Below are 21,200 nucleotides of genomic sequence, written 5' to 3'. Positions count from 1 at the left end.
ACAGTGGGAAAACGGAGGTGGTAAATAACACTGCCAACACAATGTGTTGCTTACTAGAAATGATGGTATAAAGGCTGAGTCTTTTTTTTTTTTTTTGAAAGAAAAATTATTATGATGTATTTTGTGAGTTAGGTTTACAACACTATAAGTCTTGATTAAGTAAGTAAATACTTTCCTTCTTGATTAAGAAGGAAAGAAAAAAATACCAATACCCAAATTTTTTTTTAATATCATAGGCTTAGGATTTCATTTAAACCATAGGAACTTTTCACTCATCTCATGTTAGCTGAACCAGGCAGTAATTAAGCAGAATTACAAGTTGAATAGGCAGTGTTAATGTTTACTGCTGGTTTATGACCTTAATAAAGTGCAATTATGTAGTACTAGCAGAATGTTTTTATATGTTTGTGACTTTTGTATAAAAACAAATATTGATAACCAGAAGCACATGAAATTTGCAATTTTCCCTCCTGCCCATTTTTGTTACTCTGTAGCCACCTTGGACCTTTTAAACACAAATTTTAGGCCAGGCATGGTGGCTCACACCTGTAATCCTAGCACTCTGGGAGGCCAAGGCAGGAAGATCTCCTGAGCTCAGAAGTTCCAGACCAGCCTGAGCAAGAGCAAGACCCAGTCTCTACTAAAAATAGAAAAACTAGCCAAGCATTGTGGTGGGCACCTGTAGTCCCAGCTGCTCGGGGGTCTGAGACAGGAAGATAGCTTGAGCCCAGGTGTTTGAGGCTGCTGTGAGCTACGGCATCACAGCACTCTAGCCTGGGTGAGACTCTGCCTCTAAATGATGAGGAGGAGGAGAAAAACAAGAAGAAAGGAAGGAGGATAAGGAAGGCAGAAAGAAGAAAGGAAGAGGACAGAAAGAGGAAGAAAGAAGAAAATAGCCACTTTAAGAGAAAGGATCTCTGTTTTTTAACTTATATAGACACAATATAGAATAGAATAACATATACATTACTTGTATCTCTTTGAACTTCAGTCAAGAATACCAACAAAAGGTATAGTTTACTAAGGTAATAGAAATTTAAAATTATCCAACAAGTATCCAAGTAAAATCTTAGCAAACAGAAAACACCTTAACACATTGAATATCTCCCTCTGTGTATATAGAATTTACACAAGACAAAGAAGTCAGATAAAATAAAATAAAGGTCACTGAAAAAAATCATCACAAGTTATAAAACATGGTTTCTCAATCTTGGAACTACTGCCTTTTTAAACCAAGTTAAAATTCACAAAGCATAAAATCAACCATTTAAAGTATATAATTCATAAGTGTATGTATATAAGTAAATCTCAGTAAAAATCAAGCTGGGGGAAAAGGAGGGGAGGGGTAAATTCACAACTATTGGGTATAGTGCACACTATCTGGGAGAAGGGCACACTTATATAACTTTGACTCAATCTGTACAAAGTATGCAAACAAAATGTGTGTACCCCTTAACATTCTAAAATTCAAAAAATGTAAAAATATGTCACTGAGTGGCAGGCACTCCCTCTAGCTTATTAAATTGCAATATTTTGTAAATACTTGCTCCTCACTTTGCATATGAACAAACTGAGGATCATAGAGCATAAAAAAGTATAAGATTCAGTGACATTTAGTGCATTTACATTCATTATGTTGAGGTGTCTGTGTATCACCTACAACCCAACAGTGCCTGTCAAGGACCCAGGAGCCACAGAGAAGGGTAGGCCCCCATCTGTCAGTTGCCATGGAGGGCAGAAAGCTAACTTTCATAAACAGCTGGCTTCCCTGTATGAACACTAACCCCCTCTCTGTCATTTTTCACCTGAGCCTCCACTAGTCCCCACCACCTCCTCACCTCCCTGTTTCATGCCCAGTCCCCTCTGCATACGTCAGGATGAAGCTCTACTCTCCCCCACTGCCAGTAGTTACTAAAATCATCTGTTTTTACAGCTTTAATAAATGCCTGCCTTTGTTTATCTCTGACACTGGTGTGCTTGTACGAAGAGAAGAGACACAGAGTACACAGGGAGAAGGCCACATGACAATAGCAGCAGAGACTGAAGAGATGCAGCCATGAGGCACCAAGGAATTCACCATGACGGCACCTTGATCTTGAACTTCTGGACTTCAGAACCAGAAGATAATCAATTTCTGTTGTTTTAAGCCCCCCAGTTCGTAGTATTTTGTTATGGCAGCTCCAGGCAACTCCAGGCACACAAAAACCTTAAGTCAAGCCCTTTGTGCCATTCTTCCATGAACAAATGTATCAACAGGGAACTCTTCTCAGCCACTAATGGGGACAAAACCTCTGAGAGCTGTGTTAACACAAGAATAGCTTTGAAGAGACATTTTCTATGTATAAAAGTAATGTATGCAAATTATAGACACTCAGAAAATACATAAATATGTAAGGAAAACTTTTAATTACCAGTAACCTGACCACACACATCCATCCATGCTAGAAGCTTTTATTTCTTTACTGGGATCACACTTTATACATAAGTTTGTCTCCTGGCCTGTTCATGCCAACATACTACAGAGCACGTTTCATATGACAAGATGTTCAAAATGACAGGTGAGGTTGGCTCAGGCCTGTAAACTCTGGGAGGCCAAGGCAGGTGGATCACTTGAGCTCAGGAGTTTGAGACCAGCCTGATCAAGAATGAGACTCCAGGGTGGCGCCTGTGGCTCAGTCAGTGGGGCGCCGGCCCCATATACCGAGGGTGACGGGTTCAAGCCCGGCCCTGGCCGAACTGCAGCCAAGAACTAGCCGGGCGTTATGGCGGGCGCCTGTAGTCCCAGCTACTCGGGAGGCTGAGGCAGGAGAGTCACTTAAGCCCAGGAGTTGGAGGTTGCTGTGAGCTGTGTGAGGCCACGGCACTCTACCGAGGGCCATAAAGTGAGACTCTGTCTCTACAAAAAAAAAAAAGAATGAGACTCCATCTCTACTAAAAATATCAGCTGGGTGTTATAGCGGGCGCCTGTAGTCCCAGCTACTCAGGAGGCTGAGGCAGGAAGATTGCTTGAGCCCAAAAGTTTGAGGTTGCTGTGAGCTATGACACCATAGCACTCTACACAGAGTGATTCTGTCTCAAAAAAAAAAAAAAAAAAGATGCTCAAAATGGTGGCTGTGAAGGGCCATGTTATCAGATACACAACCTCTTATTTCACGACAGCCTTTGGTGGCTACAAATGATGGTGCAGTGAGCACCTGTCTGTCCAGTGTCAGAGTCAGTGTGAGTACCTGACTAACTCTTAGGGTTAAGAGGGCTGAGGATACTTCCTAAGTGCTTGTTCCATCCCACCAAATAGTGCCTCAGCAGGGGGCAACATCAGAAGGCCTGCGCCCTGCCCCTTGCCAGCAGGGCACCATACATTGGGTTTCATTTGTTGCTATTTTGACATCATATTTTGCTTACAAAGTTTGTGCTTTAGTTACTAGTGAGGGTGAAATGCTTTCTTATTGTGTTTATTGCTTGCCTACTTTTCTCCTATGCATTGACCAGCAAGAGGGGGATGTGGACGAACAACAGGAATGACACAGGTTCTAGGTGGGATGTGCTTCTAGCTGTGTGGACACAAGGGCTACAGCTAATAAAGCAGGCAGGCTGACTCCCTCCTGAGAGTAATCCAGCCAGTTGTTCAGAAACCCAATCTAAGTCAAGTCAGAAAGGAAGAAAGCAGAATGCCCCACTGTTGCACAAATTATGGTTTCACATCCTTGGTGTGTAATCTATAGTCAACCTTACACAGTGCTACAGGGACGGGCAGGTGGACAGGCACCAAGGGCACCTGGCCTCTGGGAAGGGGAGTGAGCCTCAGCTGATCCAGGGGGCCCAAGCACAAGTGTTTTTCCAGCTCCCAGATGCTGCTACTGACTCCATGGGAAACACTGGGGAAACACACCCACACCCCCCACCATCCCCCAGGAAGCACCTCTAGTCCCTGGATCCTTTCATTTCCCTGGCCCCCTAAGATTCTATCTCTTGTTCTTCCTCTGGCCCCTCCTGGCTCCTTCCTTTGCTCCCCTTGACTGTTTTCCCCTCTGACCAATTCTCAAGCAGGATGCTTAGGGCTTGACCACAAACAACCCCACCTTAATGAAGGTACAGCCTCTACCTCCCCTGCTTCTGCTGGTCTCAAATTTCACCTCACCTCCTTCCCTCTCTAGGACAGAGTCTTTGATTCCCCTCCTTCTTCCCTTCCCTCCCCCTAGAAAAAAAGAAAAAAATAAAGCACCAACTCCCCAAGGAGGGGCAGCAGACAGTAGAGGGAGGCCTGAAAGAGGGTAAGGGGATCATTGAGGGAAACCTGTCTTTTCGGGATCACCACTCAACCCAGAGTTCACAGATGAGTGCAAATGGGGCTGAGGGCAGGGGTGTCCAAGACCTGCAGCTCTGCTAGAGGAGCTCAGTCCCCAGGGAGTGGTGGCTGCTGGTCTGTAGAGTTTGTTAGGGCAGGCTTCCAAAGGCATGGGGATATCTTGTCTTCAGGTGGACATTGCTGCTGGGGCCAAAAGACATGGATGGGAGGGCTAGGGAGGCCCTGCCAGCTCACCTGCACCCTGAGTAATGGCCATCAATAGTGCAGGGCTGGGCTTCCCACTTCTCAAGAGAGTGAACAGAGGCAGTGCCCGTAGCAGTGGTTAAGGCACCGGCCACATGCACCTAGGGCGGCAGGTTCAAACCCAGCCCCAGCCAGTTAAACAGCAATGACAACTGCAACAACAAAAAAAAATAGCCGGGCATTGTGGCAGGTGCCTATAGTCCCAGCACTTGGGAGGCTGAAGCAAGAGAATCACTTAAGCCCAAGAGTCGGAGGCTGCTGTGAGTTGTGACACCACAGCACTCTACTGAGGGCAACATAGTGAGATTATGTCTCAAAAAAAAAGAGGGTGAACAGAGGCATCTAGGAGCCCTTCTCTGACCAGCACTGTGTTTTGCTAACTCCCAGAACTTGTGAATGAGGCCTTATCAGGGAAAAGGATGTTTACAGCTATAATGAAAGCAAAGATCTTAAGATGGGGAGCTCACCCTAGATGACCAAGTGGACCCCAATCCAATGGTGGGTATCCTTAGCAGAGACAGAGAGAAGACTTGGACAGATGAAGTGAAAGAGGTCATGTGATCACAGAAGCAGAAACTAGACTGCCGGGTCTATAGGATTACAAGCAACCACAAGATGACAGCAGCTAGGCCTGGATCTGATTCTTAGACCCTCCAGAAGAAACTAGCCTTGCTGACAGCATCATGACAACTACTGGTTTCCAAAACTGTAGAATAAGTTTCTGTTGTTTTAAGCCATCAAGTTTGTGGTGTTTTGTTCAGCCATACACCCTCCCTCCAAAAGCATTCAAAGTGCTCTTGTAGAAAACTTACAGGATTTAGATTTAAATGCAGCACCCATAAGCAGAGCCGGCCTGTTCCCTTAACAATTTCCAAAAGTCCAGTGTGACAGACGCCCAGCTTTAGGAAATGGGAAAGTCACTCCCCACCCCTGCAGATGCTGAGAAACCCCATAGCCAGGCTTAGTTGTAGAAGATCCTACATCTTAATTCTAGTTAGCCCTCTCACGCTCACATAGCAGGAAGCCCTGTGTCAATGCCCAGCGCTGGATTCACAACATCCCATTCCAACCAGGGAAGCTTGGAGGATGGCAGGAAGGATGAGCCAGGCAAAGAGTCCTGTGTGCACTGCGCTCTCTGTCAAAGTCCTATGTCCTGTCCTTTGCTGCAATTATAGGGTTAATGCCCAATGGCTTTGACATCGTGGGAAATGGCCAGAACCTTGCAAAATAGTTGAAGAGCGCCATTCACTGCCAAGTGGCTCCCAGGGAAAAAAATGAATAAATATGACTACATAAAGATAAAAACTCAAGGCCAAGAAATAATAACAGCAAAGTCAAAGTGGGAAAAGTCTATGACACTCAAAGCTAATCCTGCTAATTAACAAAGAACCACTAAAAACTAAGGAAGTGCAGATAACAGCAGAACAATGGGTAAAAGATACGGACAGCCCTCTCACAGCAGAACTGAAAAGGGCCCTCAACCTCTGAAAAGATGTTTATGCTTACTTCTTTTTTTTTTTTTCATAGTTTTTGGCCGGGGCCGGGTTTGAACCCACCACCTCCAGTATATAGGGCCGGCACCCTACTCCTTGAGCCACACGCTTACTTCTAATAGTAGAACTGCAAGCCCAGTAGATGGCAAGCATCCAAAGGTCTGCCCACCCCCTCCTCGGCAAGGCTATGGGAACCAGGGGGACAGGGGCAGGAAAGCAAGCTCTAAGTGTCACTCACCCCCAGCATCATACATGTTCAACAGTCCCCCTTGTTAAAATCTATCCCCAAAACACACACAAGTGATGCACAGGATTTTCACTGCACCATTATTTATGATAGCAAAAGACTGGAAAATAATCCAAATGTCCGTCAAGTGGACCAGTTAAATATGCCATGATCTGACCACGAAACAGAACAGCATGCAGCCCAAAAGGAGCGCAGTGGTGTGCACAGCAAGGGTGCGGCAGGCCTGGAGCACAGGGGAGGGTGAGTCACAGCTGGTTGGAGGAAAAGCTGCTGCCCATCTCTGCTTGGGGGCACAGCTCTCCCTGAGAGCCCCCAGCCTCCATTCTTGACATCCTAGCTGTGGACTGGAAGAAGAGGAAGGGACCAGCCCCAGAGGCACATGGTTTAAGCGAACAGAATGGAATAGGAAGAGCACAGCACCAGGCCTGACCTAAGAGAAGTGGCTCCTCAGGCCAGTAGGGTCAAAGCACAAGGCCCTACAGCCAGCTCCCGGGGCATGGAGCAGCAGTCTGCTCTGTCACCTAGTCCTTAATCCCAGGTGGAAGAGGAAAGCAGAGACTGCATGGTATTGGGTGTGTCATCTGCAGATGGCCTTGTGTTCACTGGCCCTACTCAATGCACTCCATAACATGTATCTGCAGGGTATCCATATCAGGAGCCTGATACTGGCACTTGGGACAGCAGAAGTCAGGTGGCTCCTCGGGGGGGCTTCTCCTCTGGATGGGCAGGGCCATGTGAAAAGAGGGGTGGGCTGGGAAAAGAGAACAGAAAGCACCAGCTGAACGGGCTTCATGCATATCCCCAGCACAAATCAGAGGGAAGAGGATGGAGAGGGGTGAAACTTAACAGAGTGTTCTATTCAACTACAGGGTCACGACCCATGTGAGGCCAGTAGCTGCCACTACTGCCTTAGGGCAGGGGGCACTGACAGGGGTAGGGGTGGGGGGATGACCAATACCAGCCCTTGCCCTCAAGGCTCTAGGGAGACCTCCCAACTGCCTCCCCTGCACCCACTTGCTCACCCTGTGCAGGTGGTAACGGAGCCTGGGAGGCCTCTATGTGTCGCTTCCTCATGTCCTCGATCCTTTGAAAACAGAAACCGTCCAATCAATATGTGCATTTTGGTAAAGCTCCTAGCTGCACTACTGTGAAAAAAGCTGTTAGGACAGGGCTAGAGGAGATGAAGGGTGGCCAGCCCTAACCTGCAAAGCCAGGAGCCATCAGTCTCCTGTGGTGACCAGCGGTGAACCCCCAGTGTCGTGCCCAATCCCTGTAAGGCCCGCTGCAGAGGCCCACCTGGCCGACTCCTGACAGTTGGCCTTCAGCTTGCTGTACTCCCGCTGCAGCTGCTCCAGCTGTTCCTGCAGAAGCTCCTTCTTCTCAGCCAGCTTCTCCCGGGCCTGCCTCTCAGCCTGGAAGTCTGCCTTGTAGATATCCGCCTGGCAAACACAAGAGATGTATACGCCCGGCATCCACTGACCGCCCATGAGGGACACTCTCTGCTGGGCACTGGGTGAACAAAGTGGAGCCCAGAGCAGCATGGAAGAAACAGACATGTCAACAAGTGACCCCAAGGGCATTGAGAGGTCAAGGGGCTCAAAAAGTTTATAAAAGGCCAATAAAAACTGATGCCAAAAGAGAAGAGATATACCAGCTCCCAGTGCCAGAGTGGGCCACAGAGGCAGCCTCTCACCTGGGCCTTCAGGACTGGAACAGTCTCCATCACAATCTTGTGCTGCTCAGCCTCTTCCTTCAGCTTGTCAATCACTTCCTGTTTGGCCACCAGGGCCTCCTCAGCCTGCTGGAGCTGCTGCTTGAGATCGTCCAGCTGCATTCCCTAAAGACAGGCAAGAGGGAGCTGACAGAGCTTTGTCAGCCCAAGGGAGGGGCCAAGGTGCCTCTCGGGCAGGCTGCTGCTCCAGGTGTGAAGAACTGAAGACAAAACAGTAGCCCTTGTTGAGGTGAGCTAGAGCACAGCCACCTCCACGGTTTGGCCAGGGCCGGGTTTGAACCCGCCACCTACAGTATATGGGGCCAGCGCCCTACTCTTTTGAGCCACAGGTGCCACCCCAGCTCCATGGTTTGAGAGCCCATCACAGGGTCCCAGCGTGTGCAGGGAAAAGGCTGCATCCTGTGATGGTCCAGAAGGCAGAAGAAATACTAATGTTTTTCTCAGGACACAGAAGAATCTTAGAACTGAAGAGGGCCAGGTGCAGTGGCTCACGCCTGTAATCCTAGCACTCTGGGAGGCTGAGGCAGGTGGGTTGCCCTGAGCTCACAGTTTGAGACCAGCCTGAGCCAGAGCAAGACTTCATCTCTAAAAATAGCCGGGCATTGTGGCAGGCACCTATAGTCCCAGCTACTTGGGAAGCTGAGGCAAGAGAATCACTTAAACCCAAGAGTTTGAAGTTGCTGTGAGCTGTAACACCACAGCAACCTCAAAGTGAGACTCAGTAAAAAAAAAAAAAAAAAGAAAGAAAGAAAGAGAAGAACTGAAGGGAACTTCTGAGGTCATCTAGCACAATCTCCTACCCAGGGAAACATTCCCTCCACAGAACCCCAGATTAAGGGACAGGGGCCACACTCACTCCTGTGGCTGCCCACAGTTAGCCAGTTCCATGTACTAACCCTCCCCTACCCAGCATGTGCACAGCTAAGTGGAGACGCAGTGTTCCTTCCACCCTGCCATGTGGTCACAGGTCTGCTCATCTCACACAGACACCTCCCCCCGCCACACAGACACACACCCAACACTTCCATTCACAGAGTACATGGTCAGTTTTATACAGTTTTATAAGCAACTCTTCCTCATGTTACCTGGTTTCAGGCTTGTCCTTACAAATCTCTAGGTACATTCATGGTCCACAATGTCCTTTTTAAAAATGTGATCACTAGAAATCACACCCAGTTTAGGTCTGATGAGGATAAACTAGAGAAGGGCTCCAGTGCCCTTTGACTCTGGGATAGAAATGTCACTAGGTCTTACCTCGGCTCAGAGAAAACTAAGCCAGAAGCCAAGATGGTGATGGCTGATATCAGTGGAGACAAGCACATCCCCAGCCCTACAGAAAGAGGATCCCAAGGCCCTGGCCCAGCCCACCTTATGAACAGCCTGCTGATGTGTCTGAGAGCATCCTAAGGGTCCCTGTCTCCACATGGGCTCCCCTGAACTATCACAGTTATAGGCATGATAAAGGTCTAGGACAAGTCAAGTATCCCTCCCAAAGCCAATTCTGTCAAGTCTTGGAACTTGTAGTCTTCTCCATCACCGGGGGTGCAAGAAGAGGAAGAGACAAGACCAGCCCTAGACAGTTCCAAGGCAGCCATACTCACTCGCTTTCGCTCGCTGCTCACCATACTGCTCTTGATATGGTTGTCATACTCTTGGAAGAGCTGGTGATAGGCCACCTGCAACTGGGCCAGCTTCCGCCTGAGAAAAAGGACCTTTCACTGGAGAAAGCACATTCTCTAGGGCCAGTCCCAAGTCTACTCTCTTCCTCCCACAGCCACATGTAGACTCCTCAGGCCACCAACTCTTGAGACTTTGCTGACTGCAAGTACTGCTGCCATTGCATTGGTTGCTAAATAGTTACTATCATTTTCTTAAAAATAACATTGCTAAATGTTTACAATAAAATAGAACCATCCTGCATGCTTCAAAAATGTCAACTTCATGAAATAGAAAGGCAGGGGGATTGTTTTAGAGTAAGGGAGGTTCAAAAGGTATGCCAAGGAAAGGAACTTGAGATCCTGGATCAGACGCTGGTAGAAGGGCTTGGAAGGACATGTGTGGGACACACACTGACAAATGTGAACTGGATAACAGACAACATTACTGTATCAAAGATGAATTGCTTGGGTGTGATAAAGGTTGACTCTATCATTAGCAAGGCTAATGGACAGAACTGGCCCTCACCCACAGCCAGTCCCTAAAAGGACTGCCCAAAGGCAGAAAAAAGCTACACGTGACCTGGTATCCACCCTACCCCGCCACCCCGTGACCCTCAGCAGCAGACTCACTTCTCCTCCGAGGCAGCCTGGCGCTCCATGCGCAGGGCAGCCTCCACACTCTGGCTCTGCATGCGCAGCTGGTCCACTTGCACGCTGTGCTGCTGCTGCAGTGCCTCACGCTCACTCTCCAGCTGCCTGGCCTGCTCGCTTGCCGCCCGGGCCCTGGCAGGTGGACATGAGAACAGGCTGAGGGCCGAAGGCAGGGGAAGGAGGGGGGCTGCAAGCAGTGGGGGTTCTGAAAATCCTGTTGACAGCAAACTGACTCCAGGTATCAGGGTGGAGGCACTGTCACCAGAGACAGGGACAACTGCAGGGGGCCAGGTGGGGACAACAGGTAAGGAGCTCCACTTGAGATGTGTTTGCTTCAATGCAAGAGCCTAGTTGGCACCCAAGTGAAGATGGCACTTGTAGCCAGCACCCCAGAGTTCTCTTAATCTCTACCAGCTCTAGCGTTATCCCACTGCCCCAAAGCCTTCCACAGCCCCCACTGTGGGGGCGATAGTGGGTGCTTCTGTGTGGACCCAGAGAGGCCTCCAGCCACAGGCAGACAGGCCCTTCTCCAGTCACCCCAACTTAGTCTGGCTGGCCACCTTCTCCCCTCCATGCCTTCACTCATGCTGCCCCCCCAACTCCACCCACCCAGACATTCTCTGCCCATCAAGGCCCAAGTCAAGCTCCCCTCCCTTCTATCACCTCAAGGGCACCCTGACTTCAAGGACACCATGCTAGAATAGCTAGGGCCGCCTCTGTTGGCTGACCCAACTATCTGGAGGCCAGCAGCTAGGCAGTATGGGAACCACAGAAACCTTCTAGTCCTTGGACTCAATGATCCCACTTATAAAACCAACAACCCAGGCTGGGCACAGTGGCTCGCACCTGTAATCCTAGCACTCTGTAAGGTCGAGGAGAGTGGACTGCTTGAGCTCCCAAGTTCAAGACCAGCCTGAGCAAGAGGAAGACCACATCTCTACTAAAACAGAAAAAACTGAGGCAAGAGAATCACTTTAGCTCAGGAGTTGGAGGTTGCTGTGAGCTATAACAACACCATGGCACTCTACCCAGGGCGACAGCTTGAGACTGTCTCAAAAAAAAAAAAAAAAAAGAAAAGAAACAACATGCCTTTGCAAAAGAGTGACTAGCAGGCCTGAGGCTGCTGATTCACAATGTTGGCCCTTGTCTGATCCAAGTACCCTCCACTGCTGTGACACTTTCCCTACTAAGAAGGGTGCATCCAGCACCTAGACTATTTGTACAATGTGGTTTATGCCAAGCACCTACATTTCTGCTGGGAGCTAGGAATTTTGGTACATGCCTCAGAGAGGGTGCCAACATGACCGGACCCTGATGAAAATCCAGGGAACCCAATCTCTAGTGAGGATCCCTAGGCAGAAACACCAAATTCCACCCACAGCCCCAGCCTTGGCAGACAATGCCACGTGCTCTTTCCCTGTGATTAGCCTCAACTGTGGGGTGACTGTGTACCAGGTCCTAAAAGTCCTTCCAGACAACCACACACTGTGGGTGTGGTTCTGGGGCTCCTGCAATGCCTCCTAAAGAATAATCCAAACTCCAATGAAGAGTCAGAGCCCAGAAGTGCGGGTTGAGACCCAGGTCCTGAATGCCCAGCTGAGATACCTCCCAAAATCACTCCAACATCTGTAGGGTGTTTGTGCAGCATCCACAGAGGATTTCCCTGGAGGCCCTTAAACTCACCTGATTCTTCAATCCCTGGAAGTAGCCTCTGGGGCAGGCTTTTCCTCACCACTCACCTGCCCTCCAAAGCCTGCAGCTCCTTAGTAGCAGCTTCCAGGCGACTCTGGCTCTCCTGGAGTTCCCCCAGCAAGGATGTCACCTGAGCTTTCACAGAGGCCTTGTCCTCGGCCATCTGCTGTAGAAGATAAAGCCACTCCTGTCAACATTGCTTTCTCCAGCACGCCCATTCCTGACACCCCCAAGCAAGCCCGGGGCAGCCTGAGGTATGTACACCCTGAGGGCTTCTCACCTGCCCTTGGCACCCCCAAAGCCAGGCACCCTAGGGCCTTGTGAACCCAGTGGCCACCTGACCCTCACTAAGGCCCCACCTTGAACTTCTGCTACTGGCTAGGATGCAAAGTCCCCTCCCCCAATCTCTCTACCTCACCTCCAAAAGCTACCCAACCCCTGCAAGCAGCTGAAGCAGTAAGACAAGGTTGAGTCCTGACAGCCCACACCACCAGGCCCCCCTCATCCCTAAAGATGGAGCAACAAGAGACTACAATAGGCCGCAGGAGCACACACACACCCTGAGTCTCCCGAGGCTGCCAACAGCTTGGCCAATGCCCCAGCAACCAGGCTATGAGGGCTGCCCCTGTTGGCTTGGTCGTATCACCCCAACAGGGGCTCTCTCTCAGTCTCTTGAGACTGAGTACAGAAGGAGACAAGACACAGGCACAGCAAAGACCACATATGCTCAAGTCCACAGGCCCGGGGCCATTAGCAGGTCAGAGTTTTTAAAGCAGCAGTGGGTACTGGATATTGTTAAACACTGAGAACTGCAAAAACACTCAGCATGAACACGACATCCAAACCCCTGCACTGAAACACTTGACTGAATTTTAACAAGGCTTCTAGAAGCCTAAGGCCATATCCCTGGAATGCCTCAACCCCCCTTTTGAGTTCCTGTCTGGAAACATGAGAGGCAATAAAAAGAATTTACTGCTTTTTCCAGCCAACACCTGACATTGGACCCTAAGCTCCACCTCTTATAACATTTACTAAAAAGGGCTCCCAGGCCGGGCACGGTGGCTCACACCTTTAATCCCAACACTTGGTAGGCCGAGGTGGGTGGATTGCCTGAGCTCACAGGTTCAAGACCAGCCTGAACCACAGCAAGACCCCATCTCTAAAAAACAGCCAGGAGTTGTGGTGGGTGCCTGTAGTCACAGCTACTCGGGAGGCGGAGGTAAGAGGATCACTTGAACCCAAGAGTTTGAAGTTGCTGTGAGCTAAGACACCACGGCACTCTACCAAGGGTGAACAAGTGAGACTCTATCTCAAAAAAATAAAAAATAAAAAGGGGTCCCAGCTGTGAATGCCTCCCCTGTACCTTTGAGGTGTCTATGTATCACCTACAACCCAGTAGTGTCTTTCTCAAGGACCTGAGAGTCACTGTGAAGGGTAGGCCCCCATCTGCCCATTGCCATGGAGGGCAGAATCCTAACTTCCATAAACGGCTGGCTTCCCAGCATGGACACTGACCCCATCTGTCATTTTTCACTTGAACCCCACCCCCACCCCCAACCCCCTCAAAATCCCTCTGTACACATCAGGATGAAGCTCAGATCTTCCCCTAATTTAAGCCCCCCAGTTTGTGGTACCTTATCACAGAGGCCCTACAAAACTCATATACTTCCACAAATGACAAAGCGAAGGCCTTATCCCCACTGTGCCCCTTGCAGGCAGCATACTTGCTTCCTGACTACTGTTACTGAGATCCTGAGATCAGCCAAGCTCACACAGAAAGGCTGTGAGAGACACTGTCCTTTAGCAAACACCTGTGGATGTTCTGTACAATGCAGGGCCAACCCACAAGCCCGGGGTCCATACCCTGCACCTTCCAAAGGCAAGTCTGGCCCTTGCCCTGCTCCTGGCAAGTAATCTCCAAACCCTGGTAAATCCCCCCTGATAAGAGCATCGTGGTTTCAACAGGGCCTATGACCCCCGCCAGGCAGTCTACACTAATGACAGGATTTATGGGGGCAGCCTGGGCCACATGCCATCAACAGAACCCCTGGGTGGCTGGAGCCAGTGTAACCTGGTCAGCGCCACAGGGGGCTCCATGACCCACTCCCAGTAAAACCCTGGACACCATAGCCCAGGGGAGCCTCCCTAGTCCGCTTGCTGTCACCCACTGCTGCTCACACATGGCTGCTAGAAGAATTCTGCACCATCCATTCAACAGCCCCAGAGACACCGGAAGCTGTCACCTGGCCTCCATGGTCCTTGTACCTCTGCTGATTTTAACCCATGTCCTTACACTAGAGCAAACCGTGACTGTGAGTATAACGGCTTTTCTGAGTGTCGAGTCCTCCCAGCACATCAGCTCTTGAGGACCCCTAACCACAGGTTCCCTTCTACAACACTAATGGTCCTGTCAGTGTTCAAAATGTAGGCAGCTGATGGCAGAGACAGAGCTGCAGCCCTCAGCTCGGGTTACCTGCTGGCATCTCTTTAGATGCTCCACCTCCTGCAGGGCCTGTTCCCTCTGCCGCTTCAGGTCGAGCTTCTCCAGGCTGAGTCTCTCTACCAGTTTCCTGGCCTCCTGGAATTTGTGCATAAGGAACGCCTTTTCCTCCCTCTGGCTGACTTGGAAATGCAGCAGTTCCTCACAGCGCTCTCGCAGCATCTGGTTGCTCTGCTGGATGGCATCTGGTGGAAGAGGGGACCGCAAAGGGGAGGGTGAGCCTAAGGCTCAGGAGGCCAAAGACCAGAAGCTGGTGGGGAGGAGGCAATAGCACTATGTGGCTTCTAAACATTCCCTTTTATGCTTTTTTTTTCTTTTTTGAGACAAGAGTCTCACTTTGTTGTTCTAGGTAGAGTGCTGTGGCGTCATAGCTCACAGCAACCTCAAACTCTTGGGCTCAAGCTATCCCCAGGTGCCTGGTGTAACACCTGGCTATTTTTTAGAGACAGGGTCTCACTCTTGCTCAAGCTGGTCTCAAACTCCTGGGCTCAAGCAATCCACCCACCTCAGCCTCCCAAAGTGCTAGGATTATAGGTGGGAACCACTGCACCCAGCCCTCCCTTTTATGCTTTAAACCAGGGATGTCCAACCTTCTTTTCCCTCTGCCATGCATTGCAATAAGCATTGTCTTGGGCCGCACAGTAAATACACACAGTGATGAAAGATGATTAGCAAAAAAAGTCCATGCATACTTTTCACGATATCCAACACCACAGATAAGCAAAAAAGTCCTCACAAAATCAGTATGCAGACAGCCCTGCTTTACACACTTCCAAAATCGATTATACTAATGATATGCCCCTAAGTTTCTCCAAACACACCAGCCTCACTTAAAGGCATGTATCAAGGTGGAGAAAAGGGAACACTCATCCACTGTTGGTGGAACTGCAATCAATGGTAGCCTATATGGAGAGTTATCAAAGAACTAAATGTAGACCTTCCATTTGTTCCTGAAAACCCATTACTAGGTATCTAACCAAAAGGAAAAAAGGCATTTTTACATCTTCTGTAACAACATAGATGGCTTTGGAGAATATGCTCCTAAGCAAAGTATCACAAGAATGGAAAAATAGGCATCCCATATACTCAGTCCAATTTGAAACTAGAGGATAACAAATACATTCTCACATGAGATAAAAACTCAATTAAATTCAAATGCGGAAGGGAGAGTGGATGAGTAAGTTCCCACCCAAGGGATACAATGCACAGGTATATGGCACACTTCCTAGGTGAAGGACACAACTGCAATGTGGACTTTAACCTTACAAAAGCAATTTACGAGCCAGGCATGGAGGCTCGTGTCTCTAATCCTAGCACTCTGGGAGGCTGAAGCAGGAGGATCCCTTGAGCTCAGGAGTTCGAGACCAGCCTCAGCAAAAGCGAGACCTAGTCTCTACTAAAAATAGAAGAATTAGGCAGGCAGAGACTCTGTCTCATTTAAAAAAGGGGGGGGGGGCAATTTACATAACCTAATGGTGTACATCCTCATACATATTAACTGAAATATTTTTTTTAAGTGTGTCAAATGCCACTTTCTTTGTAAGCAACTCTGGAATTCATTTGTATTCTGGTCGGCTCAGCTATGACTGCCCTGTGGCAGTTGAGTTCCTCCTAGGATCACATCTCTGCTCTCTTCAAGACTGGGGTGTCCTGATATGCCTGTAGTCAGCAGAGGCCAGAGGAAAGGAGAGTCCCATACCCAGTGGACACCCCAAGTAGTGAAGGAGACATCTGAGGTAATAAAACCGATCAGTGACATATAAAGGTTCTAGCAAAGTACAGAGCTATATATGGGGCAGGCAGTCAAAACCCTTGACCAGCTAACCCTAAGCCTATCTTCTGACAAGCACACTATCCACCCACCCTTACTCTACCTCCCAAGGGACCCATCAGAATCCTGCCCACTCCACTCAAAGCTCAGCTCACATGCAACTTTGTTTTTTTTTGTTTGTTTGTTTGTTTTTTTGAGACAGACTCACTCTGTTTCCCAGGCTAGAAAGCTGTGGCATCATAGCTCATAGCAACCTAAAACTCTTGGGCTCAAGTGATCCTCGTGCCTCAGCCTCCCAAGTAGCTGGGACTACTGATGCCCACCACAGTGCCCAGCCAGTTTTTTCTATTTTTAGTAGAGACAGGGTCTCACTCTTGCTCATGCTGATCTGGAACTCCTGAGCTCAAATGATCCTCCAGAGTACTAGGATTACAAGCATGAACCACTACACCCAGCCTCTACCTTTTTTTAACTGTTTTTTATAACATCAAATTCACCATTTCAACTGAAGTACACACTAGTACTTCAGCAGTTTTTACTGTATCCACAAGGTAACCATCAGCACAACTTTAATTCCAGAACATTTCCAGCCGCCAAAAAAGAAATTGCACATCCATTAGAAGTCATTCTCCCTTTCCCCTGCCCCCTCCCTGGTGCCTACTAATCTGTTCTCTGGCTCTGGGGATTGGCACTGTTCTCTTCTGAACACATCACATAAATTGAATCACGCACTAGGTACATGAACTTCTTGTATGAAGTTTCTCCCCAAATATCTCAAGTAAAGACTAGGTCCCTCCTCCTCCCGGACTCTCACAGCTTCCTCCACCAACAGTATTTTGATCATCTTAGGGAGAAGACATCTTCAGGGCCCCTGGAGGTTTGGTCCAGGGCCTGATCTGTGAAGCCAACAAGTCTCACTTGCCACCTACCAGGCTGAGGTCTGGCAGCATGGAGGCAATAGAGCCTCAAGGCCTCCTCATGCTTCTGGAACCCAAGGGAAGCTACTACACTGAACTCACAGCATGGAAGAGAACCAGGAATGCCATGTGCTGTGCCATGTTCTGTGTGCAGCTGGCATGCAGCACTCTCACTCCCAAGTCTCCCTCGGTGGAGTGCTGTCCTGGGGTTGAGTAGAGGCCCCCAACCTGGCTGCCAGTTTTAAGGGCACTCACGTTCTGAAGGCCCCAATACAGCAAACCTCATTTGGTAACAAGTGGCAATGTCTGTGGGCATTGTTAGTTGTCACAACAGGAGGAGCACAGCTGGCATCTAGTGAGTAGAGGCCAGGGATGCTGCTCACTACCTGCAATGCACAGGACACCACCACTACAAAGAATTATCCAGCTTCCAGTATCAACAGTGCTGAAGGCAGAGGCCCCTCCCCGAAAGCAGGTAGTTTCTGTTGGCTCTCTCCCTCCAATGTAGCCTAGCCCTTAACACCAAGCAGCCCCTCAATGGCAAGTGGACTGCACTGGGCCCCTTCTGCCCTGGAAAGAAAGGTGATTCATCTTCATAGAAAGAAAAGGCATGTATTTGGTCCCTGCAGGGTGTCGGCCATCCCTGTCAGGGTATCAGCCAGCACTGTCTCTGAAGCTTATACAGCATATGATTCATTGGCACAGGGGCCCACGTAACTTCCCAGACCACTGTACAAAAAAGGAGATTGGGGCAGCACCTGTGGCTCAGTCGGTAAGGCACTGGCCCCATATACCGAGGGTGGCGGGTTCAAACCCGGCCCCGGCTGAATTGCAACCAAAAAAATAGCCGGGCGTTGTGGCGGGCGCCTGTAGTCCCAGCTACTCGGGAGACTGAGGCAAGAGAATCACTTAAGCCCAGGAGTTGGAGGTTGCTGTAAGCTGTGTGATGCCACGGCACTCTACCCAGGGCCATAAAGTGAGACTCTGTCTCTACAAAAAATAAATAAATATATAAATAAATAAATAAAAGGAGATTGGGGAGTGGGACAGTGCCAATGGCCTCCTCTGGCCACAGCACACACTGCCTTACCCAAAAGCTACTGACCAGCAAGGGATATAGAGGCCCAGCCATGTTGTTCATTCCAGCTCTGAGCTCCCCCAGAGTCAGCTAAGGCTATCTTTGAGCCTGCCTTGCAGCCCACTCTGCCCTCTTCCCAGCCCTGCTCCCTCCTTCCCCTTCCCAATACTAGTCCTAAGCGCACATTTAAGAAACTTCCTGGCCGGGCGTGGTGGCTCACGCCTGTAGTCCCAGAACTGTAGGAGGCCGAGGCGGGTAGATTGCCTGAGCTCAGAGGTTCGAGACCTATACGAACAGCAGTGAGCCAGAGTAAGCCAGCCTCGTCTCTACTAACATCAAAAACAGCCAGACGTTGTGGTGGGCATCTGTAATCCCCGCTACTGGGGAGACAAGGGGACAGAGCATCGCCAGAGGAATAACATCTAAAAAAAGAAGAAAGAAAATGAACGAAACAAAAAAAAAAAAAAAGTACTTCAAACGAAGAATGAACAAGCAAGCTGGAATTAAAAATAAAAAAAAATTAAAAAACAAAAAAAGAAACTTCCTGCCCTCTGACCTGCACCTCAGCATCTACTTCCAGGAAACCTCACCTGAAACCACCAAGAGGAAAAGTAGCTAAGTTTGAAATACTAGCCCGGGGTCTCAGGTGAGTCCCCACCCACACCCAGCAAGTCAGAAGAGCAAGTGAGAAGAATAAGCCTTTCCCTCAGCAGGGCTGGGTCTCCTAACCTTTGACTCCACCCGCCCGCTGTCTTCCTCACCTCGGAGCTCTTGATTCTCCTCCACACAGCGCTGGAGGGTCTCAGGAGTACTCTGCTCTGAAGGAAGATGCAGCATGGCTGGCTTCCCCAAAGAAGACTCTTCACCCTGCACGTCCTGCTCCCCTGCCAGGCCACCACTGGGCTGCACCATGTCACACAGCTGATTTTTCCAGAGAAGCCTGTTCATCCAACAAGTCAAGAGTCTAGAAGGGAAAAGCAACAAAAGCATCGCACAAGGCCCACATGAATTCTCTTACCCAGCAGGATAAGAATTTGACTCTGTGCAGGAATCTGGGGGCCATGGTTCAGCAATGATTTTAAACTTTCTGCCTAGAACCTATCTCCAGGCTGTAATGAATGTTAAAAATTTCACCAGACATGGGGAATTAGGAGAGAGAATTATTTGTGGAGGTAGCTGTCAGTGTGCTGGGAATCCTACCCCTAAACACCTCCAAGCCAGAGAAGTAGAGGGGGCTGGCCCCTCAGCTAGTACAGTATGCTGCGTGGTAGCCTCCCCCTAAAGATACATCTATGTCCTAACCTCCAAAACATAAAAGTATGACTTTATTTAGAAAAAAAGTGACTTTATCCTGGATTACCCCGCAGGCCCTAACCCAAAGACAGGTATCCTTCTGAGACACAGAAGAGTAAGATAGAGGGAGACAAAGGAAGGCACACGGGGTAAGAGGCCATGTGGAGACAGGAGAGACTAGAGTGATGTGGCCCCAGGCCCAGGAATAACTTTAGCCACAGAAGCTGAAATACCAAAGAAGAGTCCTCTCCTAGAGCCTGTGGAAGTGTGGCTTGCTGACCCTTTCATTTTGAACTTCTGGTCTCTAGAACTGAAAGAGATTAAATTCCCACTGTTTTAAGCCACCAAGATTGTGGTCATTTATTACAGCAGCCCTGAGAAACTCATATACCTAGCAAGAGGGGATTTGAGGAGTCAATCAGATCCTGATTTGGGTTCCCTGGAGCTAGGGACATGGGCAGAGGTGACTCTGGTGTCTGATGACATGCGCTGAGAAATCTAAAAGCGAGAGCTGGGCTGTCAGCCTGAGACAGTGGAGCAGGTAGACAGGCTGAGCTGCTAATGTCCTCTTGTGAACTAGAAGTAGGCCATGTGGAACAGCATGGAGCCCTTTTAAACACAGCCCAAGACGACTACCAGAAAGATGTCAATCCCAATACGAGTTTCTGGAAGAATGCCTGAGGTGAGAGTGAATTCAACGCCGAATAAAGTTGGTCCCTTTGACTATTAACACTAATACCGCTGAATACCATACTGACCCATCAGCAACAGATGACACAGCTGACCTCTCCCTTCTCCTCAATATACTTTGTTCCACTGGATTCAGGAACAGCCAGCCCACTTTCCTGGTTTCTGTCCTAGGTCACTGGCTGCTCCTGCTCAGGCACTTTCACTGGGCTACCACCCTCTCATGCTGGGAGCTCCAGGGCTCTGTACTGGGACCTCTTCTTTATCTACACTCACTCCCGTAGTAATTTTATCCAGTCTCATGGCTTTAACCCCAATCTTAATATTTAATTAGACCTCTTTTATAAACTTCAGACTCACATCTCAAACTAAACATTTCTACTTGGATATCTCCAGAATGACGCGGCAGGAATGGGCCGGGGCCCAACAGGAGGGAACCTGAACGTCCAGGGAAGTCCCGGAGAAGGTGGAACGCCCGCCAACAGAACCCCGTCTTCGGGGAAAAGCACCACACCTGTCAGCAGAGTCAGCCGGACGTGAGGAGGGTGGGAGCCGCGGGCTGTCAGCGCTCCTAGGGCCCCAGCGCTCTGAGAAAATCCCACTTCTGCGGCACCCCCCCTTCCTTTCTCTCCAGTCGAAAGCCCCGCTACCGGCTTCCGGTGTCGTAGCCGTGGGATCCGGAAGTATAAACCAGCAACCCCCGTCCCCGGGAACGCAGGAGGCAGGCGAGACGAGGGAGGCCGCCTCAAGACCACATCTTGGTCCAAATGCAGTCTGAGCCTGCCAACCTCGGCCGGCTCGCAGGACGCCCCCTAGTGAAAAGCACCACCCGCTACTTTTCAAGGCGTCAGGACCTACACTGCCTGTCGCACAGACGGCGGCATCTAGCCTGTGGGAGCTTGGGCATCCCGCCCCTTCCAGGGGCGGAGTCA

General features: G+C 49.4%; 1 protein-coding gene across 5 annotated transcripts in view; it reads right to left on the bottom strand.

Moving 5' to 3' along the window:
• Window positions 1-1,802: 1,802 nt before the first annotated feature.
• Window positions 1,803-21,200, bottom strand: part of IKBKG (inhibitor of nuclear factor kappa B kinase regulatory subunit gamma) — a 36,896-nt gene continuing 17,498 nt past the window's right edge. Inside the window, exons 1-10 of one of the 5 annotated variants that reach the window (XM_053580654.1) lie at window positions 20,783-21,179; window positions 19,050-19,252; window positions 14,496-14,707; window positions 12,070-12,185; window positions 10,310-10,462; window positions 9,623-9,719; window positions 7,983-8,126; window positions 7,586-7,728; window positions 7,312-7,373; window positions 1,803-7,040 (exon numbers count right to left, since the gene is read on the bottom strand). In XM_053580654.1, the coding sequence (XP_053436629.1) occupies window positions 6,898-7,040; window positions 7,312-7,373; window positions 7,586-7,728; window positions 7,983-8,126; window positions 9,623-9,719; window positions 10,310-10,462; window positions 12,070-12,185; window positions 14,496-14,707; window positions 19,050-19,236 (1,257 nt within the window). In that variant the 5' untranslated portion in view covers window positions 19,237-19,252; window positions 20,783-21,179 and the 3' untranslated portion in view covers window positions 1,803-6,897. The other 4 variants (XM_053580652.1, XM_053580653.1, XM_053580650.1 and 1 more) reach the window with 4 other exon arrangements.

The sequence above is a fragment of the Nycticebus coucang genome, chromosome X (genome assembly GCF_027406575.1).
Source record: "Nycticebus coucang isolate mNycCou1 chromosome X, mNycCou1.pri, whole genome shotgun sequence".
Taxonomy (NCBI): domain Eukaryota; kingdom Metazoa; phylum Chordata; class Mammalia; order Primates; family Lorisidae; genus Nycticebus; species Nycticebus coucang.
Note: the sequence above shows the minus strand (reverse complement) of the source record. Positions and strands in the feature narration are given on the sequence as shown.